We start from the raw sequence: 21,949 nt of genomic DNA on the forward strand, positions 1-21,949 counted from the left end.
GCGTGGGCAGTTGGGAGGAAGAGGGTTTGAGGGGAAGAGGCGGCGTTGTTGATCGGCCCGGTGTTTGGCTTTTGCCCTTTTCGGGCGATTCTTGAGACACCGCCCTCCCACCGCCCAACACAAACAAAGGCAGAATCGACGCGGCCGGAGAAAAACAATCGGAGGCTCCGGGCGTGTATGGAGGTATTCCTCGTTTCCGTTCCTGGCTTTTGGGACTTTACGCCCTCCACTGGTGTTCCGCATACAATTATAGACTGGTATTTTTGCACCGGCCTTACTACACGATATTTTTCGTTATTGACGCGTCCGCTGAACAGATATTATGTCAGCCCTTCGCGGTGCTCCAGCGGGGGTCTTAGAGCTTCAGCGCAGCAGTTCATACCAAGTCCCCGAGCACCCGAAACACCGATTTGAGGAAGTGGAGGAGGCACTAGAGATCGATGACAATGAACAGTCCCGGAGGCAGAAGAATTACGATGAAGAGGTGGACGAGTCAGTCCGGGAAGATATGAGCAAGCTTGAAGACACATTTCCAGGCATTATCCACAGATTTCGCTTGGTGAATCGGATTGGTGAAGGTATTTTTACCTCTTGGCTCTGTCTCACGTTCGATTAATCGATGAACTAACAGATGGTCTGATCAAGGGACGTTTTCAACCGTGTATAAAGCAGAGGATTTGCTATACGACCATTATCACAACGATTGGGATGTCTTCGCGCAAGCACAACAACAAGAGTCATGGCCAAGTCCGTCTTCTAAAAAGCGGCGAATTGATGGAGAACCAGGGCAGCGCAAACAGCCCCGATATGTTGCGTTGAAGAAGATCTATGTCACGAGCAGTCCAATTCGGATCCAGAACGAACTAGAACTGCTCCACGATCTACGGGGCTGCAAATCAGTCTGCCCGCTGATTACGGCATTTCGGTATCAAGATCAGGTTGTTGCAGTCTTGCCCTACTTCCCACATTCCGACTTTCGCATTCAATACCGCACCTTCATGGTGGCAGACATGCGCCATTACCTTCGATCACTCCTGACTGCGTTGCAATCCGTCCATGAACATGATATTTTGCACAGGGATATCAAGCCAACGTATGCTTAATAAACTCCCTTTGTTTCCATACGGGACCTGACTTGATTCCCAGGAATTTTCTCTACAACCCTGAACTGAAAGAGGGCGTGCTGGTCGACTTTGGTCTTGCAGAGGTAAGCTGAGCTATGTCAGCAACGAGATAGTTCTATACTGACACAGCTTTTAACCCGACAGCGCGAAGGTTCCGAGTACACCAGTCAGTGTCTTTGTGCCCATCAGACCTATGTTCGGCGCAGCAGAATTCTTTCTAGCTACTATTCTAAAAACCCACCAACCTCAGGGTTATCGAATGGGTACCCTAAAAACGACTCTCGCTCTTCACGACGAGCAAATCGGGCCGGAACTCGAGGCTTCCGTGCACCTGAAGTCCTGTTCAAGTGTACGTCACAGACCACAAAGATTGACATGTGGTCAGTAGGTGTCATCCTCCTGACCCTACTCGGACGTCGATTCCCTTTCTTCAACTCGGCGGATGATATCGACGCCATGATCGAGATGTCAAGTATCTTTGGTACCCGGCGCATGAAAACCGCAGCGGCTATGCATGGGCAAATCTTTGAAACCAATATCCCTACCATTGGAGAGAAAGGCTACAGTTGGGAAAAGCTTGTGAAATGGTCCAGTTGTGTTGAAGATTTGACCGAGAGTGAACAACAAGCGACGCGTCTCCTGGCTGGACTTATGGAACTGGACCCTAGCAAACGCTTCAGTGCTGAGGAGGCTTTGCAGCATGAGTTCTTTACTCAGCCTGTTCATCATGACGTTGAATGGGGAGGTCATCCGGAAGAGAGTGGTGAGTCCGGCGAGGAAGAGGAAGATGGTGACGATGAGGCGGATGAGGTGGCCATGCTATGAGAACCAAGATTTGTACGATATTTTATGCAGCTCTGACTACACGATATCTTTCACCAACTCAGACTTTTTTTTGAATTGTAAACAGCGAAGGCTACTGAGAGGCGCCATATGCCGTCCTTATCTTCACGCGAGCCTCGAAAGTCACTAATATACGCCAATTTAATGCATGCTTCACCATTCGATATTCCATCGGTTTGTGTCTACCTCAACGGGACTCTCCGAAATCATAATGACCAGTCTCGGTGGCATGCTTGACTGCCCCCTTTTCCCCAGTAAACGATTGACCACATGTATTGCAGTGGACTAAGAACCCCGAGGTGTCTGTATAGTAGTGTCTGCTCTGTAGAATCTGGCACACTTCCTTCGCTTTGTCCAAGACCACTGGGTCGACGGCATCAAAGATCTTGGTGTCATTTTGCGCAAGTGGGTCGGCATGGGTGTATGGCGGATCCGAAGGAGAGAGCGCGAGGACGTCGTAGTGAACACCGGAATATACCACCACACAACGAGTTGGAGCTCCTTCGTTAAACTGAAACATATGCAGCGTTTGCACATCGATAGAACAGATCTCAATGTTGAAGTACTCGCTGAGAATCTTGAGCTCAATCGCGCCACCCCAAGAGTCTTCATTCATAATCCATTGGCAATATTCGTCAGGTTTTTTCCCAAGAACGACGGTAGTGTACTCAGAAGGATTGAACTGGATAGCACCTGCTATGATAGATCGGAGCTCAACCATTGTGTCCATATCACCCATAACCGCTGCGCCAACCGCGCGGAAGAGACATGAATTGTCATCCGGCATGACACGAAGAACGAAAGTACCGGCATGGTCGGGCGAGGCAATTTCTGGCGGATCATCTGCGGGGTTCTCTGGTTTCTTCGAAATTGTCGGCGGCGAAACAGGCTGCTGGGAGGTGGAGCTGGCAGGGACACAGATGGACTTGTTTTGCGGGGCGGCGCTCTCACGCCGCGCAACAATAAGCTGTTCCCCGTTCAAGTTGACACCCAGTTCGGATAGTTGTTGGTCGGCCTGGAAATGGTCGAGATTTAAAGGCTTGAGGTCTGGGTAGTTGTACTTCACATCGTAGGAAGTGAGACTGGTTTTCTCCGCAATCTGTTGTCGCAGGTCGTGGACAGTGGCCGATTCGTCCAAAGTGACGGTGGATTGGCCCGAAGGACCTCGTACTCGAAAGCGCATGGTTGTGTGATATAAAGGAGCAAACAAACCAGAGGGTCTTTGGAGATAAGGTTATATATGTATGTGCTGTGTGATATGCGAAGAAGACAAAGAATTCCGGCGCAAGCCAAGCTCTTTGGGAGTTGGCAGGTCCCGATAAGTAAGAGGGAAGCTATGACGATTAGGGCCCGGTGTGGGGTAGTCGCCAGAACGTTCGTCAGAGCTCACCGGTAGTCAAGAAAATAAGATAGAAGTTGGCAGATGCAGTCTTTGAAGAGCCTCGGGTTGGACATGCCAGATTGAATCAGCCAATTCAGCAAGAATGCGACCCGGTTTGAAACTGCGATCGACAGGGATGTGCTTTCCCCACGGTTGTGTTTAGAGATTACCTTTATACTCCGTGCCGAGACTTGATAGACAAAATTCAGGACGCACTAGTGTATTCCAGACTTCGTTTTGAATTTCATAGACTGCAGTTGTCTTCTTGGAAACGCTGTCGAAGTAAAAACCACGACATCACCGTTTTGCGCCTGCAAATTAAGGCTGACTTGTGACAATACGTCGGTACTGACATGGTAACATACGGATGACTCAGCAATCGCGCAAAACAGCGCCATCCCTCTCTTCTGCACGCAACCGGCTTCCCAAAGTTTCACTCCATCGCATCTTCTCCCATCACTGTGTACGCGCGTAGTCGCGGAACCACAGAATGGACTCGGAGCGAGAGCAGTCGGTGCCTCAGCCGGAAGAGCCCGTCAACTCCATCGAAGGTGATATCAGTGACGAGCAATGGAAGGCCATGATGGATATCACCAGCGCGATCTACGATTATCGAGAGGCGGAGTAAGTGCAGCTACAATCCCTCGGATGAAAGTGAAGCTCAGTAACTTACTGTGCCATTATAGTGGTTATGACCCATCGCGATTGTTCCATCGCAGCGTCAACAAGCGCCTCGTCCCGGATTACTATGACATTATCAAGGAGCCTATGGCGCTTAGTATCCTCAAGCAAAGAATCAACAAGCGCGAGTACAAGCAATTTTCGGAATTTGTGCGCGACTGCGCTTTGGTATGCAATAGATTGGATGCTGTTCTTGTACCCAAAGCTGACCTGTCGCAACCCTCTAGATCTCCCACAACGCGCAAACCTACAACCGCCCCAAGTCGCAAGCTTATGAAGATGCACTCGTGATTAAGGTATGCACAAACGCTCCAAGCCACAGCCGATGCAGCTTGTGATGGAATGTAACTGACCTTGGTTTCATCTCAAAGGATGTCTTTCTGTCGGAACTCAAAAAAGCTGCGGCAAAGGGCGTGATCAGCGAAGATGAAGCTGCGTTTCCGGACCTGGGCGAGATTCCAGAGGCGGATCCTCTGCCAGACGACGACGAGGAGGAAGAGGAGGAAGAGGATGACGACGAAGACGATTCTGACGATGAAGGCCGACGGAGGAAGAAGCCAGGCCCGAAGCCAGGTGTTAAGCGTGGACCGAAGGATTCCCAGAAGAATGAACCCGACCTCCGAAAGAAACGTGGACGTCCCCCGCGAGTCGATACGCCGATGGAAACTCGAATCAAAACCATTCTCAAGGGCATTCGGAAGTTCAAGAGCGATGATGGCCTTCTGAAAATCGGCCATTTCGAGAGACTTCCCGACAAGGCTGCTTATCCGGACTACTATATGGAGATCAAAGATCCAATTGCGATCGATATCATCAAACGCAAGTCGAAGCGCAAGAAGTATAACTCTGTGGACCACTTCATGCGAGACTTGGATCTCATGTTCAATAATGCCAAGGAGTACAACCAGTCCGATAGTCAGATCTATCGAGATGCAGTGGATCTGCAAAACGAATCTCGAAAACTGGCTGAGCAAGAGAAGAAGAAGCCCGACAGTGAGTATCTTATGGAAGATGGCCGATTCCCTCTGCCAGACGGCATCTTGCACCGAGGCGAGCTTTGGAAGGTTGGAGACTGGGTCCATATTCAAAACACGAATGATGTGTCTAAGCCCATCGTTGCGCAAATTTATCGGACCTGGCAAGATAACGAGGGTGAGAAATGGATCAATGCTTGCTGGTACTATCGTCCTGAACAGACGGTGCATCACTTCGAAAAGCACTTCTATCCGAACGAAGTGGTGAAGACTGGCCAATACCGCGATCACAGAATTGATGAGATTGTTGATCGTTGCTTTGTTATGTTCTTCACGCGGTATAGCCGTGGACGTCCTCGAGATCTGGCTCCTGACAAAGAAATCTACGTTTGCGAGGCAAGATACAATGAAGAGAAACACAAGCTGAACAAGATCAAGACTTGGGCTAGTTGCTTGCCTGATGAAGTCCGTGAAAAGGATTACGAGATGGATCTCTTCGATGTGCCTCGAAAGATCAGAAAGGTTCCTAGCCCAATCAAGCATCTTTTGAAAGAAGATGCAAAGGAGACCGACGATCTCCCACGACCGAGCTGGGGTGCAGACAATGCGCCGCCCGTTGTGGGTGCTGTTCACTGTCGTCCGCGCGATGAGAATGTAAGTCCCCGAGGGAACAGTGACGGCAAAATCACCGCGACTAACACATCAAAGGAATCTCCGCCGCCGGAGCCCACACCATCCCCGCCACCTCCTTCTCTGCCGCCAGCCCCTATGCCTTCTGCTACACCTCGGCAGTCCATGCAACATCCCCTTCCAGGTGCTGCCATGGGCGGGCCAGGAAATATCCCGCCTCCTCATTTCCAGGCTGTCTCTCCCGCAGACCCAGTGGTTGCACCTCCATCAGCTGTCCCGATGCCACCGGCCGCTTATCAAAGCCCGATGAACCCGCAAATGTATCAAGGCGCTACCCAGCGTCGACCGAGCAACTTCGCCCCGCAAACTCCAGCTGGGTTCTATCAAGCATCCCCGGCAACACATCCATATTCTGCCGCGCAACCATCCCCCTATGGCCCCTACCCCGCCAACCGCGTTCCTCCCGGGGCTATGCAAAACCCCAACGCGCCGCGCCCAATTGAAGTCTATCATCTTAGCGAAGCGGCCAACGCAGCCATCCCGGCCGATATTCGAGAGCAGTTTCACTGTGATGATAAAGGCCATGTGCTCTTTTTCTCCACCCCGCCCCTGGATATCGTCCCGCCAATGGAGTCAAACCTCTGCCACTCCCTCAAGTACTTGGCCTCTAAAGAAGAGCGTCGAAAGAAGGTTGCAGAACGCAAGCGAAAGCGCGAAGAGGAGCGAAAAGAGCGCGACGAGGAAGCCAAAAGACAGCGTGCTGATGAGGAAACAGCTCTGGCAGCTCGCATCGACGCCCTTGCTCCTAAAGCCATTGAATACATGGTGAAAGAAATGACTAAGGGCACGGACCAGCTTTACAGAGTGCTTTACGAGGACCAGGCAGACAGTGCTCGAGCTGCTGATAACAAAGCACGTGATAGTCGAATTCTTGCCGATCGCGCGACGCACGAACATACAGCTCAGATCCAAGCACAGTCGAAAAACCAGGGGTTTGTGAATCTCAAGGGCGACGCCATGTATCTGGGTGGAAACTCCCCGCAGGCATAATAGGATCGTGAACCCTTTTTTGTTACTTTATTGCTTTCGCGACGACCATGCACAATACATTCCCCCAGATCGAGGCGTCTTTTTCTATTTTCTGTGTTTCATCTGGGTGCTGGCAGGATACCAGGTGGAGTTTGAGGGAAATATTCATGTACGATTAGGAGGTTCATAGTGTCCCCAATTGACTGCGTTATGTTGCCGTTTGTCTTATTAACTAGTAATAAGGCCGAAAACAGCGAAGGCGGTTGTAGTGCTCTAAAGTATTTGTGAACTGTTTATTTGCAAATCTCCCATTTGTACATGTGATCAGGACCAAGATACGGGGACGAAAAAAGTAACAGAGTTGACACACCGAGTGAGAAACACCATAAAACCCAAGGGTCATTGACTCATAATATCGAGCACGACGGAAGAGTCGATGGGAAAGATAGCCGGGGAAAAGGAGAGACAAGAAGGATGGACAATAATAGGAAACATGATCCACTCAACCATAATATCTCGAAGAGTGGAAGGAATTAATACAAGAGGCCGAGCTCAGTGGCACGAAAAGAAGATCAGAACAAGGGAGATAAACAATGTGAAAAGATCTAGGTAAACGACTGAACCATGAAAAACGGCAAAGCCATAATTTAAAGCATCAGCGTGAAGAATTCCGAAGTCGAGTAAGAAAAAAGCACTGAAGTCAGTCTATGATGAGCAAAGCCATCGAGGTTCTTTTGGTGTATGCCGATTAGATCACACCCAGCACCTCTGGAATTGTTAGCTCCGCCGGATGAAGATGCCGGGTGGAGTTTTTTAGGAACTTCCGAGAAAGATGAAAAAAGTCTTTTTGTTTTTGGCGGTTCGCACCGACGCACCGATGCTGTTGTGACCAGATAAAACTCCAATGTTCTCATTTTTTTTTTTTTTTTTTTTTGATATGAAAATGTCCAAAGGGGTTGAATGCCGTTTGGCCCGTGTCGTCGTGATGGTAGCGAAGGGTAAGAGAGTAGAGAGGTAGGAGATAGAAGTAGATGGAGGGCAAGACAGATTATGCATCGGTGGAGCTCTCCTTGGTATCGGAGTCCCAGGAGGAGCTGTTGCGCTTGTTTCCTTCTTCCTCTTCCATGGAGAAGACTAAATCACTCTGTTCCTCCTCTTCGATCTTGCTGGGCGTCATTTGAGAAGATATGTTTCTTTCGAGACGGCCTGGGCCTGCCGAGGAGTGGCGAGCAGAACCTGGGTGCAGAGACATTCCGCTGAGCTGTTCAGAGATCATGGACATGGACGATTGTCTACCAGGGCTGGAGACAAATGAGGAACCATCGTGTGAGGTGCGGCTGCCAATAGGGCCCAGGCTCGGGCTAGCGGCTGGATTCAGGGACGATTCACGAAGCGGAGAGCCAATATGAGGGAAAGAAGATCCAACAGATTCGTCTTCCTTTTTCTGTCGTTGCTTAGCGAACAAGGCACCGAATCGAGAAGGACTAGAAGCCAGAGGGGAACCGGTTTTCGAGAAACTGGAGCTCGTCATGCCTAGTCCACTAATATCACGGTGGCTAGAACTGATATCATGGTCTGTCCGAGAGAGCCGACGCAACTTTTCTTGAGGGGTCAAAACATCATCATGCAGGTTCATTGGCAGGTAGTCTTCCTCCATCGGGAAATTCTCATCCCAGTCATCGAGAGCGCTGGGCCGAGGAACACTGGCGCTGCTCGATAGCATACGCGGCTTGACGGGGCGAGAGGAATGTAAAAACCGGGGACCAACAGAATCTTCCGGTGCCGGGGGAGACGATCCGATATTAGAAGACGGTTTCCGCAATCCAGAACTCAAACCCGAGGTGTAACCGACGTCGCGTAGGTTTCGGAATGCGTCGGGAGGACCCGGTCTCTGCGCCGGCGGGGATTCCAGACCAAATTTCGAAGGCATGGATGCAGCCACAGGCCCGTATCTGGCGACATGAGAGATACCTTGGCTATCGAACGAAGCCGGGAGTGGAGCATCGAGGGCTGTGAGATGGCGGCCGCTAGGCGACATGGGGAATCGCACATCGTCGATGGGGGATCCATAGTTTGAGCCAGCATCGGAGGCCAATCCTGCATCAATAGTGGGGATAGAGTCATAAACAGGCTGCTGCTGCTGGCCAGGCATGGTGGTGTATTCCTCCTGTTGGGGAAGCTGGGAGGCATATCGTGGCTCTTGGCCGCTGTTTCGCTGCTGCGAAAGCACCGAGTTGGTCAAGGCGGAATCTTGGTTGACATATGCTTGCGGATTGACCCGGCCACCCAGATTCAAATGGCTACCACTGCCCATACCTATGCTACTGCCATTGGGTCGGTTTACTCGTCGTCCGTCCGGGAGGATGTGAGCGAGAGCGCATTTGGCGCCGAACTTGCAGTTTCCCTGGAGTGAGCAGAACAGACTCAGTCAGTACCTAAGCAACTTGAAAAGACTAGCCATATGTATGAGGATAGCTCTCGACATCACCTACCTTGGAGAAGTATTTGCAGGGAGCGAAGTCGACGGCGGTGTCAGTAGAGTGCAGAAACGGACAAGCGGGGCCGGCCTGGCAGGCACCCTGACGGAAGAATTTGCAGGGGACATGTTTGGTATCTGGACGTCGACAAGCGGAAACATGAGCCAAGGTGTTACGACGACGGCGGGAACCCCCGACGGTCATGAGGGGAAACTCACTCTTGTTGCTCGGGTTTGGCGGGCTGCGAGCCATGTCCAGGCTGGACGGGTTGCGGGAGTGGCCATTCTGGAGCCCCGAGGGCACCGGAAGGGGCGCGCGACCTCTCATGTCGGAACGATTGGGGCGAGATGAAGGAGGGCGAGAGGCCGACAGCATCGCCTAGTCGATGGGGAAGGAAAGTGGAGGGTGGAGGGGTTTATCGGAGCAGAGAGGGGAAGAGAAGCTAGCGGGCGGTGAATCAAATGCGATCTGCGGACAGTCAGTTCCACCGCGACGTCGATGACTTGAGTTCCATGAAGCGCCCGGATGAGGAGGGCAGATGACAGGCAGGAGGCGATGCGAAGGCCCAGGGCAGACGGGCGGCGGCCAGCGAGTCTCGTCAGGCTCGCTCGTTGGTCCTCGACCAGGCCATCTGCACTGTCCATCTGATGCTTTGCGGTCTCGGTTCGCCCCGGTTGCCTCCATTCCTGGCCGGCCAAGGCAAAATGCACGCCTGGGTGGCCTGGTATCTGCTGGGGCTTCAATCCAAATTACAAAAGTCTTCCTAGAGAATATTCCTCGAGTTCATACTATGATAATTATACATTCGATTGCAACTACGACTGGTAGGGCGTGATCATACGTTCAATTGCCTCTTTGGGAGGTATTCCCTATACTCGTCTGGCAGGCCGCGAGTGATATAATTGACAATATTTTCCTATCAATGCAGACCTGAAACAAGCATCCCACTCTAAGGGCATGAGCGAGCAGCAAGCCTAGCATAGCCGGAAATTTGACGTGATTTCAACGGATGCCCAACGGTACTAGAAAAATGTAGATCCACATACAAGCAGGTATGATATACACTCTCCGATATCATACTCCGTATACAAAACATGGCTTCTCATAAGCATATCCATACGGTAAGCGACACCCTCTGCCTCAGTCTTCAATAAACCCGCTCCAGCCTCCCGCACTCGCGCAATATGACCGTGAGCGATAAAAGTAACCACTGTAAGTTAGCGGGAGCTCCGAGCGGAGCGGAGCTCAGACTGAGCCGCAAATCATGCTTGACAAATGATGTGGTCGGGTGGAGACGAGGGGATCGCCAACTGTAGCCTCCGTGCCCGACCATCTCTCATTGGAGCGTCCCTTCAAGCCCCAAGGACTCCTGTCAGCCACGTTAGCACCGGCACGACCCAAGAAGAAGCCCGTGTGGTAAGGAAGAAGGATGTATTCACCCAGAGCTCTGCCGCAGTCGTGTTCTCGGGCAACACTTCTGTGCATCGTCCCCACAGATCACGACAAATCCGTCGACGAATCACAGCCTGTCGTTGCCATGTTTTCCATTCGTGCTCCAGCTTTGATCGCTCCTCGGAGGAAACTTGAATGGCTTCGGTTTTCTGTATTCTCGCCAAGCGCGCTTGAATATCATCTTGCTCACTCTTCAGCCGCTGGATATCCCGCTGCAGCTCGGACAGTCGAGGTTTAGCTTCCAAGGCCAACAGAGCGGCACGGGCCTTTTTCTCATCAGTTTTGATGGTCGATAGTTCATCCTGGAGCGTATCAATTTCCCGGTTCATGGCGGCAAGGCCCTTGGGGCTGGTATCATCTGATATCTGTTGTCGAGCATGGTAGACGACTTGCTTCCCTGTATACACCCACGTCATTTAGTGGGCTGCATATAACGGGCTTGAAGATCGACACACCTGCAGTTCGTTCCTCAATCTCGCCATTCTGGTGCAACTTCTGTAGGATCTTTGCAGCTTGTCCTAGAAAGCATTGTCAGTGTGGACTCTGTAGAAGAATGACACCTTAAGCCCACCTTTGGAGACTTTGTTGTGCAAGTTTGCCGATATGTCGGTTGCCTACATGATGTTCTCTCAAGGTAAGCATGCTCACTGCTTCGCCACTGCCTCCCATTTCTCGTTTTGGCAGGAGTACGTACCGAGTAGGGACGACTAAATTCCCCTAACTATCAACTAACTGCCCCCTCTGTAAGGTGGTAATGACCTACTTTTGTTCGCCTGGAAGGGCAGTGTCAGATGGAACAGACTCTCGAAGCGGACTTTAGGCATAAAGCGAAGACTCACGTAAGTAGTTGAGAATCATCGTAGTATCTTCTCGATGTCAGCCATCCGAGCATTCGAATCTGAGTGTCAATTCTAATTGCGGTGAAGACCAACCATCCATGCCGGACGCCATCCCATCACTCTTCCCCTTGCGAGGAGCCATGGTGACGAACGAATCCACCGAGGTCTGGTGTCGGGGCGGAGACAGGTTGGAAATAGACACGGGAAGATGTCGGGCGGGACGAACGACACCCACGTGGCATTCACGCACTACAAATACCACGACAGATAGATACGGTCAAATGAAGTTCATAATGATTTACGCCGCATGTCTAGAAAATCAAGATAGCCGATCAACCATATGTCCAAAGGCCCCAGGCAGCGATGAAATCCTGAGCGTAAATGCAAGTATGTGGGAAACAACAGCGAAGACAGCACATCAACAAAAATCGCCTCCCGGACGGCGATCACCTTTGTTTTTGAGATAACCCAGGATTACAACATTTAAAATGCAAGACGAGAACGCCCACAAATCCAGACCAGAACCTCACCCAGGGTATCACATCACAATCTGCAGATTTGGTTAGTTTGAAGATAATTAAAGCCAACAATGAGGTATGGGGAAACGTACGCAATCGCTGTCTTTGTTAGCGCTTGGGACTCCCATTTCTTCGAAAGTCTTGGGGCCTTTGCTAGGCTGCTGGCCAGCAGGCTTCGCCGGCTGAGCGGCAGGTTTCTGGCTCGGTGGAACCGATTGCGGCTGGGGCGTAGAAGATGCTGATCCTCTGGATGGCTGGCGAGACTCTGCACGGGGAGGAGGGAAGGAGCCGGAAGACGGGGAGCCCGTCGACCGAGGAGACGCTGGCGGACGAGGCGAAGGAAGAGGACCACCGTGAGCGGAGACGGGGGTTCGCACTGGCTTGCGGTCAGGGCCTACCGCATTATTGAGCTGTGGAGGCCGTCGTCGGTCGCCGGGCGGCGGAGCCGGTGCGGAGTATCCAATGTCCAATCGAGGTGTGCCACTGGGGCTGATCATGTTGGCAGCCTGTGGACTGGTTGGTCCAGCGGGTGCGCTCATTGGTGTACCGGGGCCAGGTTGGCGATAGCCCATCGGTCCCTGGCCGTACGATACAGCTCGAGACCCGGGACCAGGCGGGCCGCCATAGCCTTGAGGTCCATTCGACCGCAAGTTGGGGTTAACACCAAATGCCGAGCTGGGTCGAGGGTCGGGCATTTGGTAGTTAGGCTGACCCGGTTGGCGAGGGCGAGACATCGGCCGATCAGGATACGGAGCAGCAGAAGGGGGTGGATCAGACAAGGTCATACGAGAAGGATCAGGCATCTCGATGTTTTCCGGTGTGGCTTCCAAGGAGCCCCCGCGTTGGTGAGCGACATAGCGTGTTGATTTGATGCGCGAAATCGCGACCTTCTCGTGGTCTTTCCGGGAAAGAGTCTTGGAGCGAGAGATACTGTCGATTCGGCCAGAGGCGTCTTTATTTCCGCTAGCAGCAGCTTTGGCATACCAGCTTCGAGCTTCTTTGATATCCACGGGTACGAAGATACCAACTTCATAGAAATATCCCAGGGCGAACTCTGCTGTGGGGAGACCACTCTGAGCCGCGCGCTGTGCGTATGTGAATGCCAATTCGTCATTCTTTTCAAAAACGCCTTCGTGACCGCAAAGGAACCATTTACTGATGGCCATCTCCGCCTCAGGCTCACCTTGGCGCGCGGCCAGCGCATTGTAATGCAACGAGAGTGCAGGGTTGAAATCGCAGCCAAGTTGGCAAAGCTCATATGCGGCACCCATCTTCACTTGTGCCTTTGCAAATCCATTGAATGCGGCTTTCTCGATGTTGAGTCGCGCAGTGTTGAGGTCGGGGGGCAAAAAAGCCTCTGGAACACTGACCTGAGGAAGCTCGCGGGCACAGAGCATACCGTAAACCTGTTATATGGTCATATTAGTACGGTATATTTCAAGAAAGCACAGACCGAAACTTACGTAGGCGCCCTGCGGTGCATTCTGGTCACAAGACTGCGCAGCCAGGCGGATGTATTCCAATCCTCGCTGGTAGTCCTGGCGCTGACCGTGTTGTCCAAGAAGAATCATCATTCCCAGGCGCTAAGAAACAAATTGGTTAGCACATTCAAATTACCCAAAGAGAGCTCAAGCGGAACATACGTAGTATGAGGCCGAGTCAGACATGGCCACACCTCGCTCATAGTGTCGAATCGCCTTTTCCGGCTCGCCGGAGCTCTCAAATTGCATACCGATGCGGTACTCTGCACGAGCATATCCCTTCTCCGCAGCTCGGGAATAGCATCGGAAAGCCTCCTTCCGGTCGACCCGGAAACCGAACTTGCCAAACTCCAACCACATGCCCTTGATGAACTCGGCGTGCGGGTGGTGCTGCTCAGCCAGGAAGCTGACGATATTCATTGCGTCAGTTCTCAGCTGCCGTTCCACCTGAGGAGTATGAGGCCGCGGGGGTTGGGTGAGAGACAGGCGGGCTTCATTCTGCGCGGCGACTTCCACAAAGGCCAGCGTATCCTGGGCCCATGACAGCTGCACTTCGGGGTCGGTTGTTGAAAGAATCGCCGAACGATGACGCTCCAGATTGGCTTCTCGCTGCTCATCGGTCGGAGGGACATTCGGGGGCGGATTCCGCAGGACGGGGAACGGTGAAAAGTTGGGGTGGTCCATACTGTCGTAGGTTGCGGACTGCGCGTAGGCGCCATGGTCGTAGGCCTGGGCCTGCTGCGCTTGACCCTGGACGGCGGAGGAGGTTCGTTCGGGGAACTGGGCGCGATATTGCGCGGGCGGCTGTTGCTGGGCGCGGCGGGGGTCGCGAGCGTGATGCTCCATCTGAGCGATATTGTCCTGCATGTTTTCGGGGACTTCAGGCATTACCCTGCCGGGATGAATTAGTACTCGAACCCGAGGCATTCTGAGGGCTTCTGATGAACGTGAAGAGCGGAATCATAGCACGTACCTTTGGGGGGAGGGGGAGATGACCTCTGGCATGTAGAAGTCATCCTGGCCCCCTGGATACCAAGTCGCTCCTGTGCGAGGCGGACCACGGCCCTGCGGCGGCCTGTTCATCCCGTGTAATTCGTAAGTTTCAGGTTATTGAAGAAGAGCGCCTGGGGAGGCTCTTGGGAGCAAGCATCCGCGTGGAGGGGTTGATGTATGGACACGGGGCGAAAGGCAGGAAAGAATAGTTCGCCCGCCAAGAGCCACCCACAGCCCACTTTGGCCTAATAAATATGTACGCCAGACGCTGCCTCGCGATGAACCCCTCCTCCTGCGGGAGATTGCCTGAGCTTTGTTTGGCCGGCTGACATGCGCGCTGCGGCTGGTGCTGATCTGCAATCGAGCTGACTTGGTGTGTCTTGTCTGCTGTATATGAGTGTGTGTATAAATAAACCGGTGCGCTGACTGTATACACACAGCCGGAGAGGCACATCAATCTGCCAGCCCTGCTGGACTTTCCCACAACTCAGGCCGCCCTCCGAACCCCAAGACCCGCAAATTATTTCCCACCCCTGAGGTTGCACCGGCACTGGAGCATGTCTCTCCTGGACCTGACCGGCTCCACTCAACGGCGCCGGTTTATTTTTATCGTCGAACTTCCAGAAACTTGCGCTGATCTCCGTGTGGAAACAGCCCTGCGCCATGGAGCTGCTGCAGGATTTCCACCATCCGTTTACGCCGTACGAGATCCAGCTGCAGTTTATGCAGGCGTTGTACGGATGTCTCGAAGATGGTAAAGTCGCCGTATTCGAGTCACCCACTGGTAAGGGCGCTAACCCATGTGTCCCCTCTCTACCCCTGATGTTTGCTCCGATCTGACAGCGGGCGCAGGTACCGTAAGTGGCCCCCACCAGGCAAATCCATACCCAAAGAGACTCGGATTGTCTGCCGCGCTGGGCGATACGAGTCGAAGGTTGGGCTGGTGGGAGTACGCGACTGTATTGACTCTTGTTTACAGGGGAAATCGTTGAGCTTGATCTGTGGTTCCCTGACCTGGCTCCGGGATCACAAACGCAAGGCTTTTCAGGAAACGTTGGACCAGGCAGCATGTATGTGCAATAACATTCTGCGGTCAAGTTTGTAGCTACCCCCTATTGCGTCATGTCTCACATTGAGTGCAGGTGACGATGACGAGCCCGAATGGATGGTCGAATTTGCCAAGCGCGATTCGCGACGAGCCATTGCGGAGAAGAGACAAGAGTTCGAGTTGCGATTGGCGAAGATCAAACAAGACGAAGAGCGGCTAAAGCTGGCCCAGGAAAGCCAAGAGCGGCCACGTAAGAAGCAGGTACGGGAGACCCCAGGAAATGTACAGAAGAGCTCTCGAGCAACTAATCCCGGATTAGCGAGTTGATGAGCCTGTATCGGAGCCTGGCCCGGACGATGATAACCAGTTTGTGCTGGACGACTATGATAGTGAAGCGGATGAGAGACAAAAAACAAGTCAATCTGTCGGAGTCGATGGCTTGTCCGCCAGTACTCTAGCTCTGCTGGAGAAGTTCAAGGGGCAATTTACCTCACAAAAGCCCGATCAAGATGATGAAGATGACTCGATTAAAATCTTCTATTGTTCAAGAACACACTCGCAGCTCAGCCAGTTCGCAGGAGAGCTGCGCCGAGTTAACTTCCCATCCAGCATACCCAGCGACCATGAGGCAGAGGACAAAGACGACATCGCAAAACTGGAAGAGCGGATCAAGCATCTCTCTCTAGGATCTCGCAAGAATCTTTGCATTAACCCAAAAGTCCGGGCCCTTGAAAATAGTACGGCAATCAATGAGCGGTGCCTGGATCTACAACAGTCGGGCATTGCTGCCGACAATAAATGCTCTTATCTCCCGTCAAAAGACGATGAAGCACTGATCCTTCGGTTTCGTGACCATGCTCTGGCAACGGTGAAAGACATTGAGGACATTGGCAAGGTTGGGAAACAGATTGGAATCTGTCCATACTATGCATCGCGCCCGGTCATCAAGCACAGTGAGGTGAGTGACGGAATCCTCTCTACTGACGAAATAGGGATTGCTAACACAAAAGGATTCAGATCATCACGCTGCCATATCCATTGCTACTTCAGCGGTCAGCTCGGGAGGCTCTTGGTTTGTCTGTCAAGGATCATGTGGTCATAATTGACGAGGCTCACAACCTCATGGACGCAATTGCCGGCATCCATTCCGTGTCTGTCTCGTTGTCCCAACTGCAAACCGCCATTTCCCAGTTGACTACATATGCGCGCAAGTTCCAAACTCGGCTAAAAGGAAAGAACCGAAGCTATCTTGCTCAGATCATCCGGTTGGTGAGCTCTATTGCCGACCATCTGAGAGGTATCTCTAAACAAAAAGGGCCACCGGAAGGCCCGGTGCAATCTTCGGATCTCATGGCTGGAAAGGGGGTGGATCAAATCAATCCCTACAAACTTTCCCGGTATTTACAGGAAAGTAAGCTGGCTCGCAAAGTCGATGGGTACGTTGAGTCATCTCAAGAACCCCAGGCAAGTCGAGTCCGGGACAGAAATACAGTGCCCATTCTATTTCACATCCAGAGCTTTCTATTACCTTTGATGAACCCATCAGAGGAGGGCAGGCTCTTTTACCAAAAGAATCAGGATGATGTGTTGCTGAAATACATTCTCCTTGATCCAACCAATCACTTCCGCGAGATTGTTGAAGATGCTCGAGCCGTGATTCTGGCCGGTGGAACAATGTCCCCTGTTAGTTTCACTCCGTCCGTCCTGGTTCCAGTCTGCTAAATGATTGCATAGATGACCGATTACGTGAATCACCTGTTCTCCTATGTATCACCTGAGCGCTTGGGCACCTTCAGCTACGGCCACGTCATTCCATCGACAAATCTTGTTGCTCAACCGCTCACCAAGGGCCTTCTGGGGTCGGAGTTCGACTTCACTTATGAGGCTCGGGGTTCCGAGAAAATGGTGAGTCGTTTCGGTTTTCCAGCCCTATTCTCATCTTTGACGAATAAACTGACATTTGGCCTACAGATCATTGATCTTGGACGGACTATGGCAACTTTGTGCCAAGTCATCCCAGATGGCGTTGTTGCCTTTTTCTCCAGCTACGATTACTTGAGCCAGGTCATCAATGTATGGAAGAAGCCGATCCCCAATGGGAATGGCCAAACCACATTCGGTCTCATTGAGAAAAAGAAAAAGATACTATACGAAGCCCGCGAGGCGCCGACAGCGACAACAACGGATTCACTGCTTCAAGAGTATACCGAAAACGTCGAATCAGGACCGGGAGCATTGCTCTTGTCTGTGGTTGGTGGTAAGCTTTCAGAGGGAATCAACTTCTCGGACAGGCTCGGAAGAGGTGTTTTTATCATAGGCCTCCCTTTCCCCAACATTCGCAGCGCTGTGTGGCAAGCTAAGATCAAGTATATTGAAGACAAGGCCTACAAGCAAGGGCTGGGAACGGAAACTGAGAAAAGGGCACGCGCCAGCGCAGCCGGGAGAGATTTCTATGAGAATTCCTGTATGCGAGCTGTGAACCAATGCATTGGTCGAGCTATTCGTCATGTAAATGACTACGCAGCGATCGTGATGATCGATCGACGCTATGAGACGCCACGCATTCAAGGCAAGTTGCCTGGCTGGATTCGAGGGAGCCTAGTGCCTACCTCGTCTGCGCGGCCGGCCCACGCGACTGTCCAACGTCTTTCCAGCTTTTTCGCTGAAAGGGCTCAGGTATCTTAAGGCTTATTAATTAGAAGTTCTATCATGAAAAGCATTACGGAATACCGATAGAGTAACTGATTAGCTTTTGTATACAAAGTATGTGGAAAGGACTCGGCAGTGGCAGAATGATGGCATTGCTCCACCACAGAAGGCGGTGTGACAGGACAATATCACGTGGTAAGGACCAGCCCCAGAGCAGGGTTTGACCCTATCACGGGACAAGCGAAGGGCCTAGCGCACACTCTAGCCGGCGCAAGCGTGGATTTCAACATCTGAGTCGGAAGTATCCACGACCCTTCCCCCTTCAACGCCCAACTTCAGACCGGTCTTGTCGAGCACACCACCAACGACAAGATGCCTACCCGTTTCTCGAAGACGCGGAAGTCGTGAGTCGACCCCTTTTCGCCATTCCCCGAATTTTCCTGCGATCGGCGCGACAATTTCGACATCGCCGGCGCACTTCTCTCCAACCGTCTTGAATCGCCTATAACTAACATGTTTCTTTCCTCCTAGCCGCGGCCACGTGTCTGCCGGTTACGGTCGTATCGGCAAGCACCGCAAGAGCCCCGGTGGTCGTGGTATGGCCGGTGGTCAGCACCACCACCGCACCAACATCGACAAGTACCACCCCGGTTACTTCGGTAAGGTCGGTATGCGCTACTTCCACAAGACCAAGCAGCAGTTCTGGAAGCCCACCATCAACCTGGACAAGGTACGTTACCTCCGAACGAATCGATCGACCCCGAAGGAAGCAAGCGAAGCAGGATCTCTTGTCTGTGTGTATCGGAAGGAAGACAACGGAAATGAAACCTGCGACGTGATTGCGACCGAATTCAACGGGAATTGAAATTGGTATCGAAATGGACGGTTGGACTGACTGGAAATTTTCTCTTTGAACAGCTTTGGTCCCTCGTCCCCGCCGAGAAGCGCGATGCCTACATGAGCGGCTCCAAGACCGATACCGCTCCCGTCATTGACCTCCTGCCCCTCGGTTACTCCAAGGTCCTCGGCAAGGGCCGCCTTCCCCAGATCCCCGTCGTCGTCCGTGCCCGCTACTTCAGCCGTGATGCCGAGCAGAAGATCAAGGAGGCTGGTGGTGTTGTTGAGCTGGTCGCATAAGCGTTGATTCGGTGTTTTCTTTGGAGAAAGCGGGTGAATCGGGGCAACGGTCTTGTGGAGGATCAAAGTCTTTCCTGTCAATGAGGAGGACGATCGGAATTCGAAAAAAGACCGCCATGAGTCAAGACGGTGGCTCTGGCGTTCGAAAAAGAAAAAGGGTTTTTGTGTATGCAATCAGCATAGCATGGCCTCCGAATGCCCTTACGATTTCACAATTGTGTTAAACAAATACCATAAGGAGGAATTTTTCAAATGTGCTGTGCCCTTTGATTTAAGCTTCTTCCCGCCTAGGATTACGTCGCTTGTCGAATGTTCCATGTGCATTATGGTCATAATGACAGATTCCCGCGGTGAATCATGGATCCAGTCGTTATTTGGGTGGTCCGCAATTTTGCAATGCGCCTTCGACTCTCGGATCTCTACGTAGGAACTTCTTTTGTGCGTATGTGAATGACGTCTACGAAATATTCGAGAGTAGAATGCAATCATGGGGTGAAGTTGTTTCTCTTTCACTCATCACGCAAAGGCTTTTTCCTACAATTTCGGCCACTCGGCTGTCTATCCGAGGACCGCAGTTTCTTCCAGTGATCATCTATCGAACAACCTATGCGATGGACTGCCCAATAACTTACTTCGTAAACAGGATCCACTTCTGATGATTGGGGCTTAAATGGCAAATAAATTGACTTAGGGCCAGATGGTCTACATACAGAGCCAAACATCTACCTCACTTTGCTTCTGAATAGAACAAGAAAGTCAGGACTACGAGTTCACTAGATAATTGAAAAATTAGGGACCGGCTGCGCTTGTCGTAATCCTAATGAATAGTATATACACTGGACTTTTCAGACTTGTTTATATACATATGACGAAACTCAAATTTTGGATTCTCGAACAGAGCCCCAGCGACCCCGATCGTCGTCACTGGCCGCGAGTGTCTCGCTGATAAAACGAATAGCCTCATCCGCCATGTTGGCAGTGACCTCGTGCCCTGCTGACTGATCAATAATATCTTCAAAAGTCACACCACCATCGCCGAACCACCCATTGGCAGCGATGGCTTTCTTGAACCAAGTAAGAAAGACTTCTCCGCGATGATAAGGAACGAGCTTGTCCACACCACCAGATATATTCAGGATACGCTTTCCCGCTAGACAGCGTGACAAGAGCGGCCGAAGCTGGTGCTGCTCTTTATTTGTCGGCTCAGGCAGAGGACCTTCGCGTCCTGGACCAGACGAACCAGTATCCATATGACTAAGAATGAGGCTTGCAGGATCATACTTCTTGACAATATCCACAAAGGAATTTGGGAATGCCTCCGAGCCCAAGATTTCCGATCCAGGCGGGTTGGATTTGGTCCATGACGGCAGCTTTGACAAACGAGCACGATCTACCATGAGATTGAGATAATCTGGACAGCCGATGATAATAACTCCGGCGGTCATTCGCGGATCGTGTAAGAGACAGCTCCAAGCAGCATGTCCGCCCAAGGACACACCCAGAACTAGATTCTCCGAAATTTGATGCTCTCCATTAGGAAAGATGAACGAGGCAAGATAGTCCATCAGTAGAGATGTATCCCGCGCCGTGCCCTCTAGAAGCACCATCCAATTTAGTAAGAATTTGCTTTCATCGTAGGTATCATGATAAGAAAAGCGTATTGTAAGACTTACGAAAGACGGAGAACATGTCTTGCGCATGGCGGGGATTACCCTGTCTCCAGGCCTCATTGGCTAGTGGATCAACCAGTCTGGTGCCGTGGTTTCGCTGATCAAAAGAAACAGCAATCAACCCTTTGGCGGAGGGGGTCTGCTGGGTTTTGCCATTCCAATCGCCAATAGCGGAGGCTGCAATGCCGCTCATACGTTCTTGCGTTGCCAATCGAGGATGTAGCAACCAGAGACAGGCTACATCTTTTGCTTGAGGACGAAGTTCCTCCAGCCCGAAAACAGTGACCGAAATTCCGGCAATTACATATGCCTTTTGTGAGACCGGAGTGGGCTTGGGACGATCCGAGTCGTCGAGAGTCTTCATAGGATCAGTCATTGTTCGTCCGTTGCAGGGTTGCTGGTGAGATCAATGGGCATAAAAGGTCGTTTTCAGGCTTTTCCGAGAGATAGATTGAGCGTTTGTCGTGTTTATCTGAGAGATAAATGTTGTCCCAGCGAGTTGCGGCGGGGAAAAAGTAGCATTCTCTAGGCGACTCGGGTATATCGTGCAGGAGCCGAGGGCCCTTTTAACGGGCGAAGTACCGATGCTCCACCTCTGACGCCTGCCACTAATTCTGGACGGCGCGCCAATGAGTAGTACCTATGCATAGTCAAGACTGGTACTCTAGAATCCTGTATCTTCCTTAGACAACCATATCGAGGTATTTTGACTTGTTTATACTACACTGTTATAGTTCGCCTCCCCTATCGTCACCACGTGATCATGCCTAAGGCTGAAACGTGCCTCAAAAGGGCAAAACACAAACCGCGCTGAGAAGTAGTGCAAGGACCAAAAGATGACACTTGGCCACCACTACTCGACTCACAGCGACATCCGTTCGGACGAAGCCCCCTGAATCCGTGCTGCATCCGCTGCAGTGATCATCGTCGAACATCGTCCCCCCCCCCCCCCTCCCCTTTTTACACCGCTGACCGCCCGCCTGGGTAGCTTGGCGGGCCTTTTCTCCAGTCAAAGAGATTATT

The 21,949-nt window shown here is 51.8% G+C and overlaps 8 protein-coding genes across 8 annotated transcripts; 3 read left to right on the forward strand and 5 right to left on the reverse strand.

The window, feature by feature from the left end:
• Positions 1 to 322: 322 nt before the first annotated feature.
• N7532_001290 (serine/threonine protein kinase CDC7) lies at positions 323 to 1,949 on the forward strand (the record flags this gene model as incomplete). Its single annotated transcript, XM_056613784.1, has 4 exons — positions 323 to 578; positions 646 to 1,093; positions 1,147 to 1,207; positions 1,269 to 1,949. The coding sequence occupies 4 exons, from the start codon at positions 323 to 325 to the stop codon at positions 1,947 to 1,949; spliced, it is 1,446 nt and encodes a 481-aa protein (XP_056478825.1).
• Positions 1,950 to 2,154: 205 nt separating this feature from the next.
• On the reverse strand, positions 2,155 to 3,150 carry N7532_001291 (ubiquitin-specific protease OTU1; the record flags this gene model as incomplete). Its single annotated transcript, XM_056613785.1, has 1 exon — positions 2,155 to 3,150. The coding sequence occupies one exon, from the start codon at positions 3,148 to 3,150 to the stop codon at positions 2,155 to 2,157; it is 996 nt and encodes a 331-aa protein (XP_056478826.1).
• Positions 3,151 to 3,838: 688 nt separating this feature from the next.
• Positions 3,839 to 6,683, forward strand: N7532_001292 (putative RSC complex subunit (RSC1); the record flags this gene model as incomplete). The annotated part of the gene is made up of 5 exons (XM_056613786.1): positions 3,839 to 3,972; positions 4,035 to 4,197; positions 4,257 to 4,325; positions 4,401 to 5,657; positions 5,712 to 6,683. The coding sequence occupies 5 exons, from the start codon at positions 3,839 to 3,841 to the stop codon at positions 6,681 to 6,683; spliced, it is 2,595 nt and encodes an 864-aa protein (XP_056478827.1).
• A 1,027-nt stretch (positions 6,684 to 7,710) lies between these two features.
• N7532_001293 (putative spindle poison sensitivity protein Scp3) lies at positions 7,711 to 9,466 on the reverse strand (the record flags this gene model as incomplete). Its single annotated transcript, XM_056613787.1, has 2 exons — positions 7,711 to 9,066; positions 9,155 to 9,466. 2 exons carry the CDS (start codon positions 9,464 to 9,466, stop codon positions 7,711 to 7,713), a joined length of 1,668 nt encoding a protein of 555 aa, XP_056478828.1.
• Positions 9,467 to 10,491: 1,025 nt separating this feature from the next.
• On the reverse strand, positions 10,492 to 11,007 carry N7532_001294 (uncharacterized protein; the record flags this gene model as incomplete). The annotated part of the gene is made up of 1 exon (XM_056613788.1): positions 10,492 to 11,007. One exon carries the CDS (start codon positions 11,005 to 11,007, stop codon positions 10,492 to 10,494), a length of 516 nt encoding a protein of 171 aa, XP_056478829.1.
• A 961-nt stretch (positions 11,008 to 11,968) lies between these two features.
• Positions 11,969 to 14,512, reverse strand: N7532_001295 (uncharacterized protein; the record flags this gene model as incomplete). Its single annotated transcript, XM_056613789.1, has 5 exons — positions 11,969 to 11,980; positions 12,041 to 13,354; positions 13,412 to 13,531; positions 13,592 to 14,321; positions 14,403 to 14,512. 5 exons carry the CDS (start codon positions 14,510 to 14,512, stop codon positions 11,969 to 11,971), a joined length of 2,286 nt encoding a protein of 761 aa, XP_056478830.1.
• Positions 14,513 to 15,085: 573 nt separating this feature from the next.
• N7532_001296 (Helicase-like DEXD box c2 type) lies at positions 15,086 to 19,256 on the forward strand (the record flags this gene model as incomplete). The annotated part of the gene is made up of 12 exons (XM_056613790.1): positions 15,086 to 15,224; positions 15,275 to 15,279; positions 15,402 to 15,492; positions 15,565 to 15,731; positions 15,790 to 16,428; positions 16,488 to 17,153; positions 17,205 to 17,375; positions 17,442 to 18,146; positions 18,220 to 18,233; positions 18,422 to 18,523; positions 18,651 to 18,849; positions 19,038 to 19,256. The coding sequence occupies 12 exons, from the start codon at positions 15,086 to 15,088 to the stop codon at positions 19,254 to 19,256; spliced, it is 3,117 nt and encodes a 1,038-aa protein (XP_056478831.1).
• An 875-nt stretch (positions 19,257 to 20,131) lies between these two features.
• Positions 20,132 to 21,302, reverse strand: N7532_001297 (uncharacterized protein; the record flags this gene model as incomplete). Its single annotated transcript, XM_056613791.1, has 2 exons — positions 20,132 to 20,850; positions 20,930 to 21,302. 2 exons carry the CDS (start codon positions 21,300 to 21,302, stop codon positions 20,132 to 20,134), a joined length of 1,092 nt encoding a protein of 363 aa, XP_056478832.1.
• Between the last annotated feature and the right edge of the window lie 647 nt (positions 21,303 to 21,949).

The sequence above is a fragment of the Penicillium argentinense genome (assembly GCF_028826775.1).
Source record: "Penicillium argentinense strain IBT 30761 chromosome Unknown utg000002l_segment0_segment0, whole genome shotgun sequence".
In the NCBI taxonomy this organism is placed as follows: Eukaryota; Fungi; Ascomycota; class Eurotiomycetes; order Eurotiales; family Aspergillaceae; genus Penicillium; species Penicillium argentinense.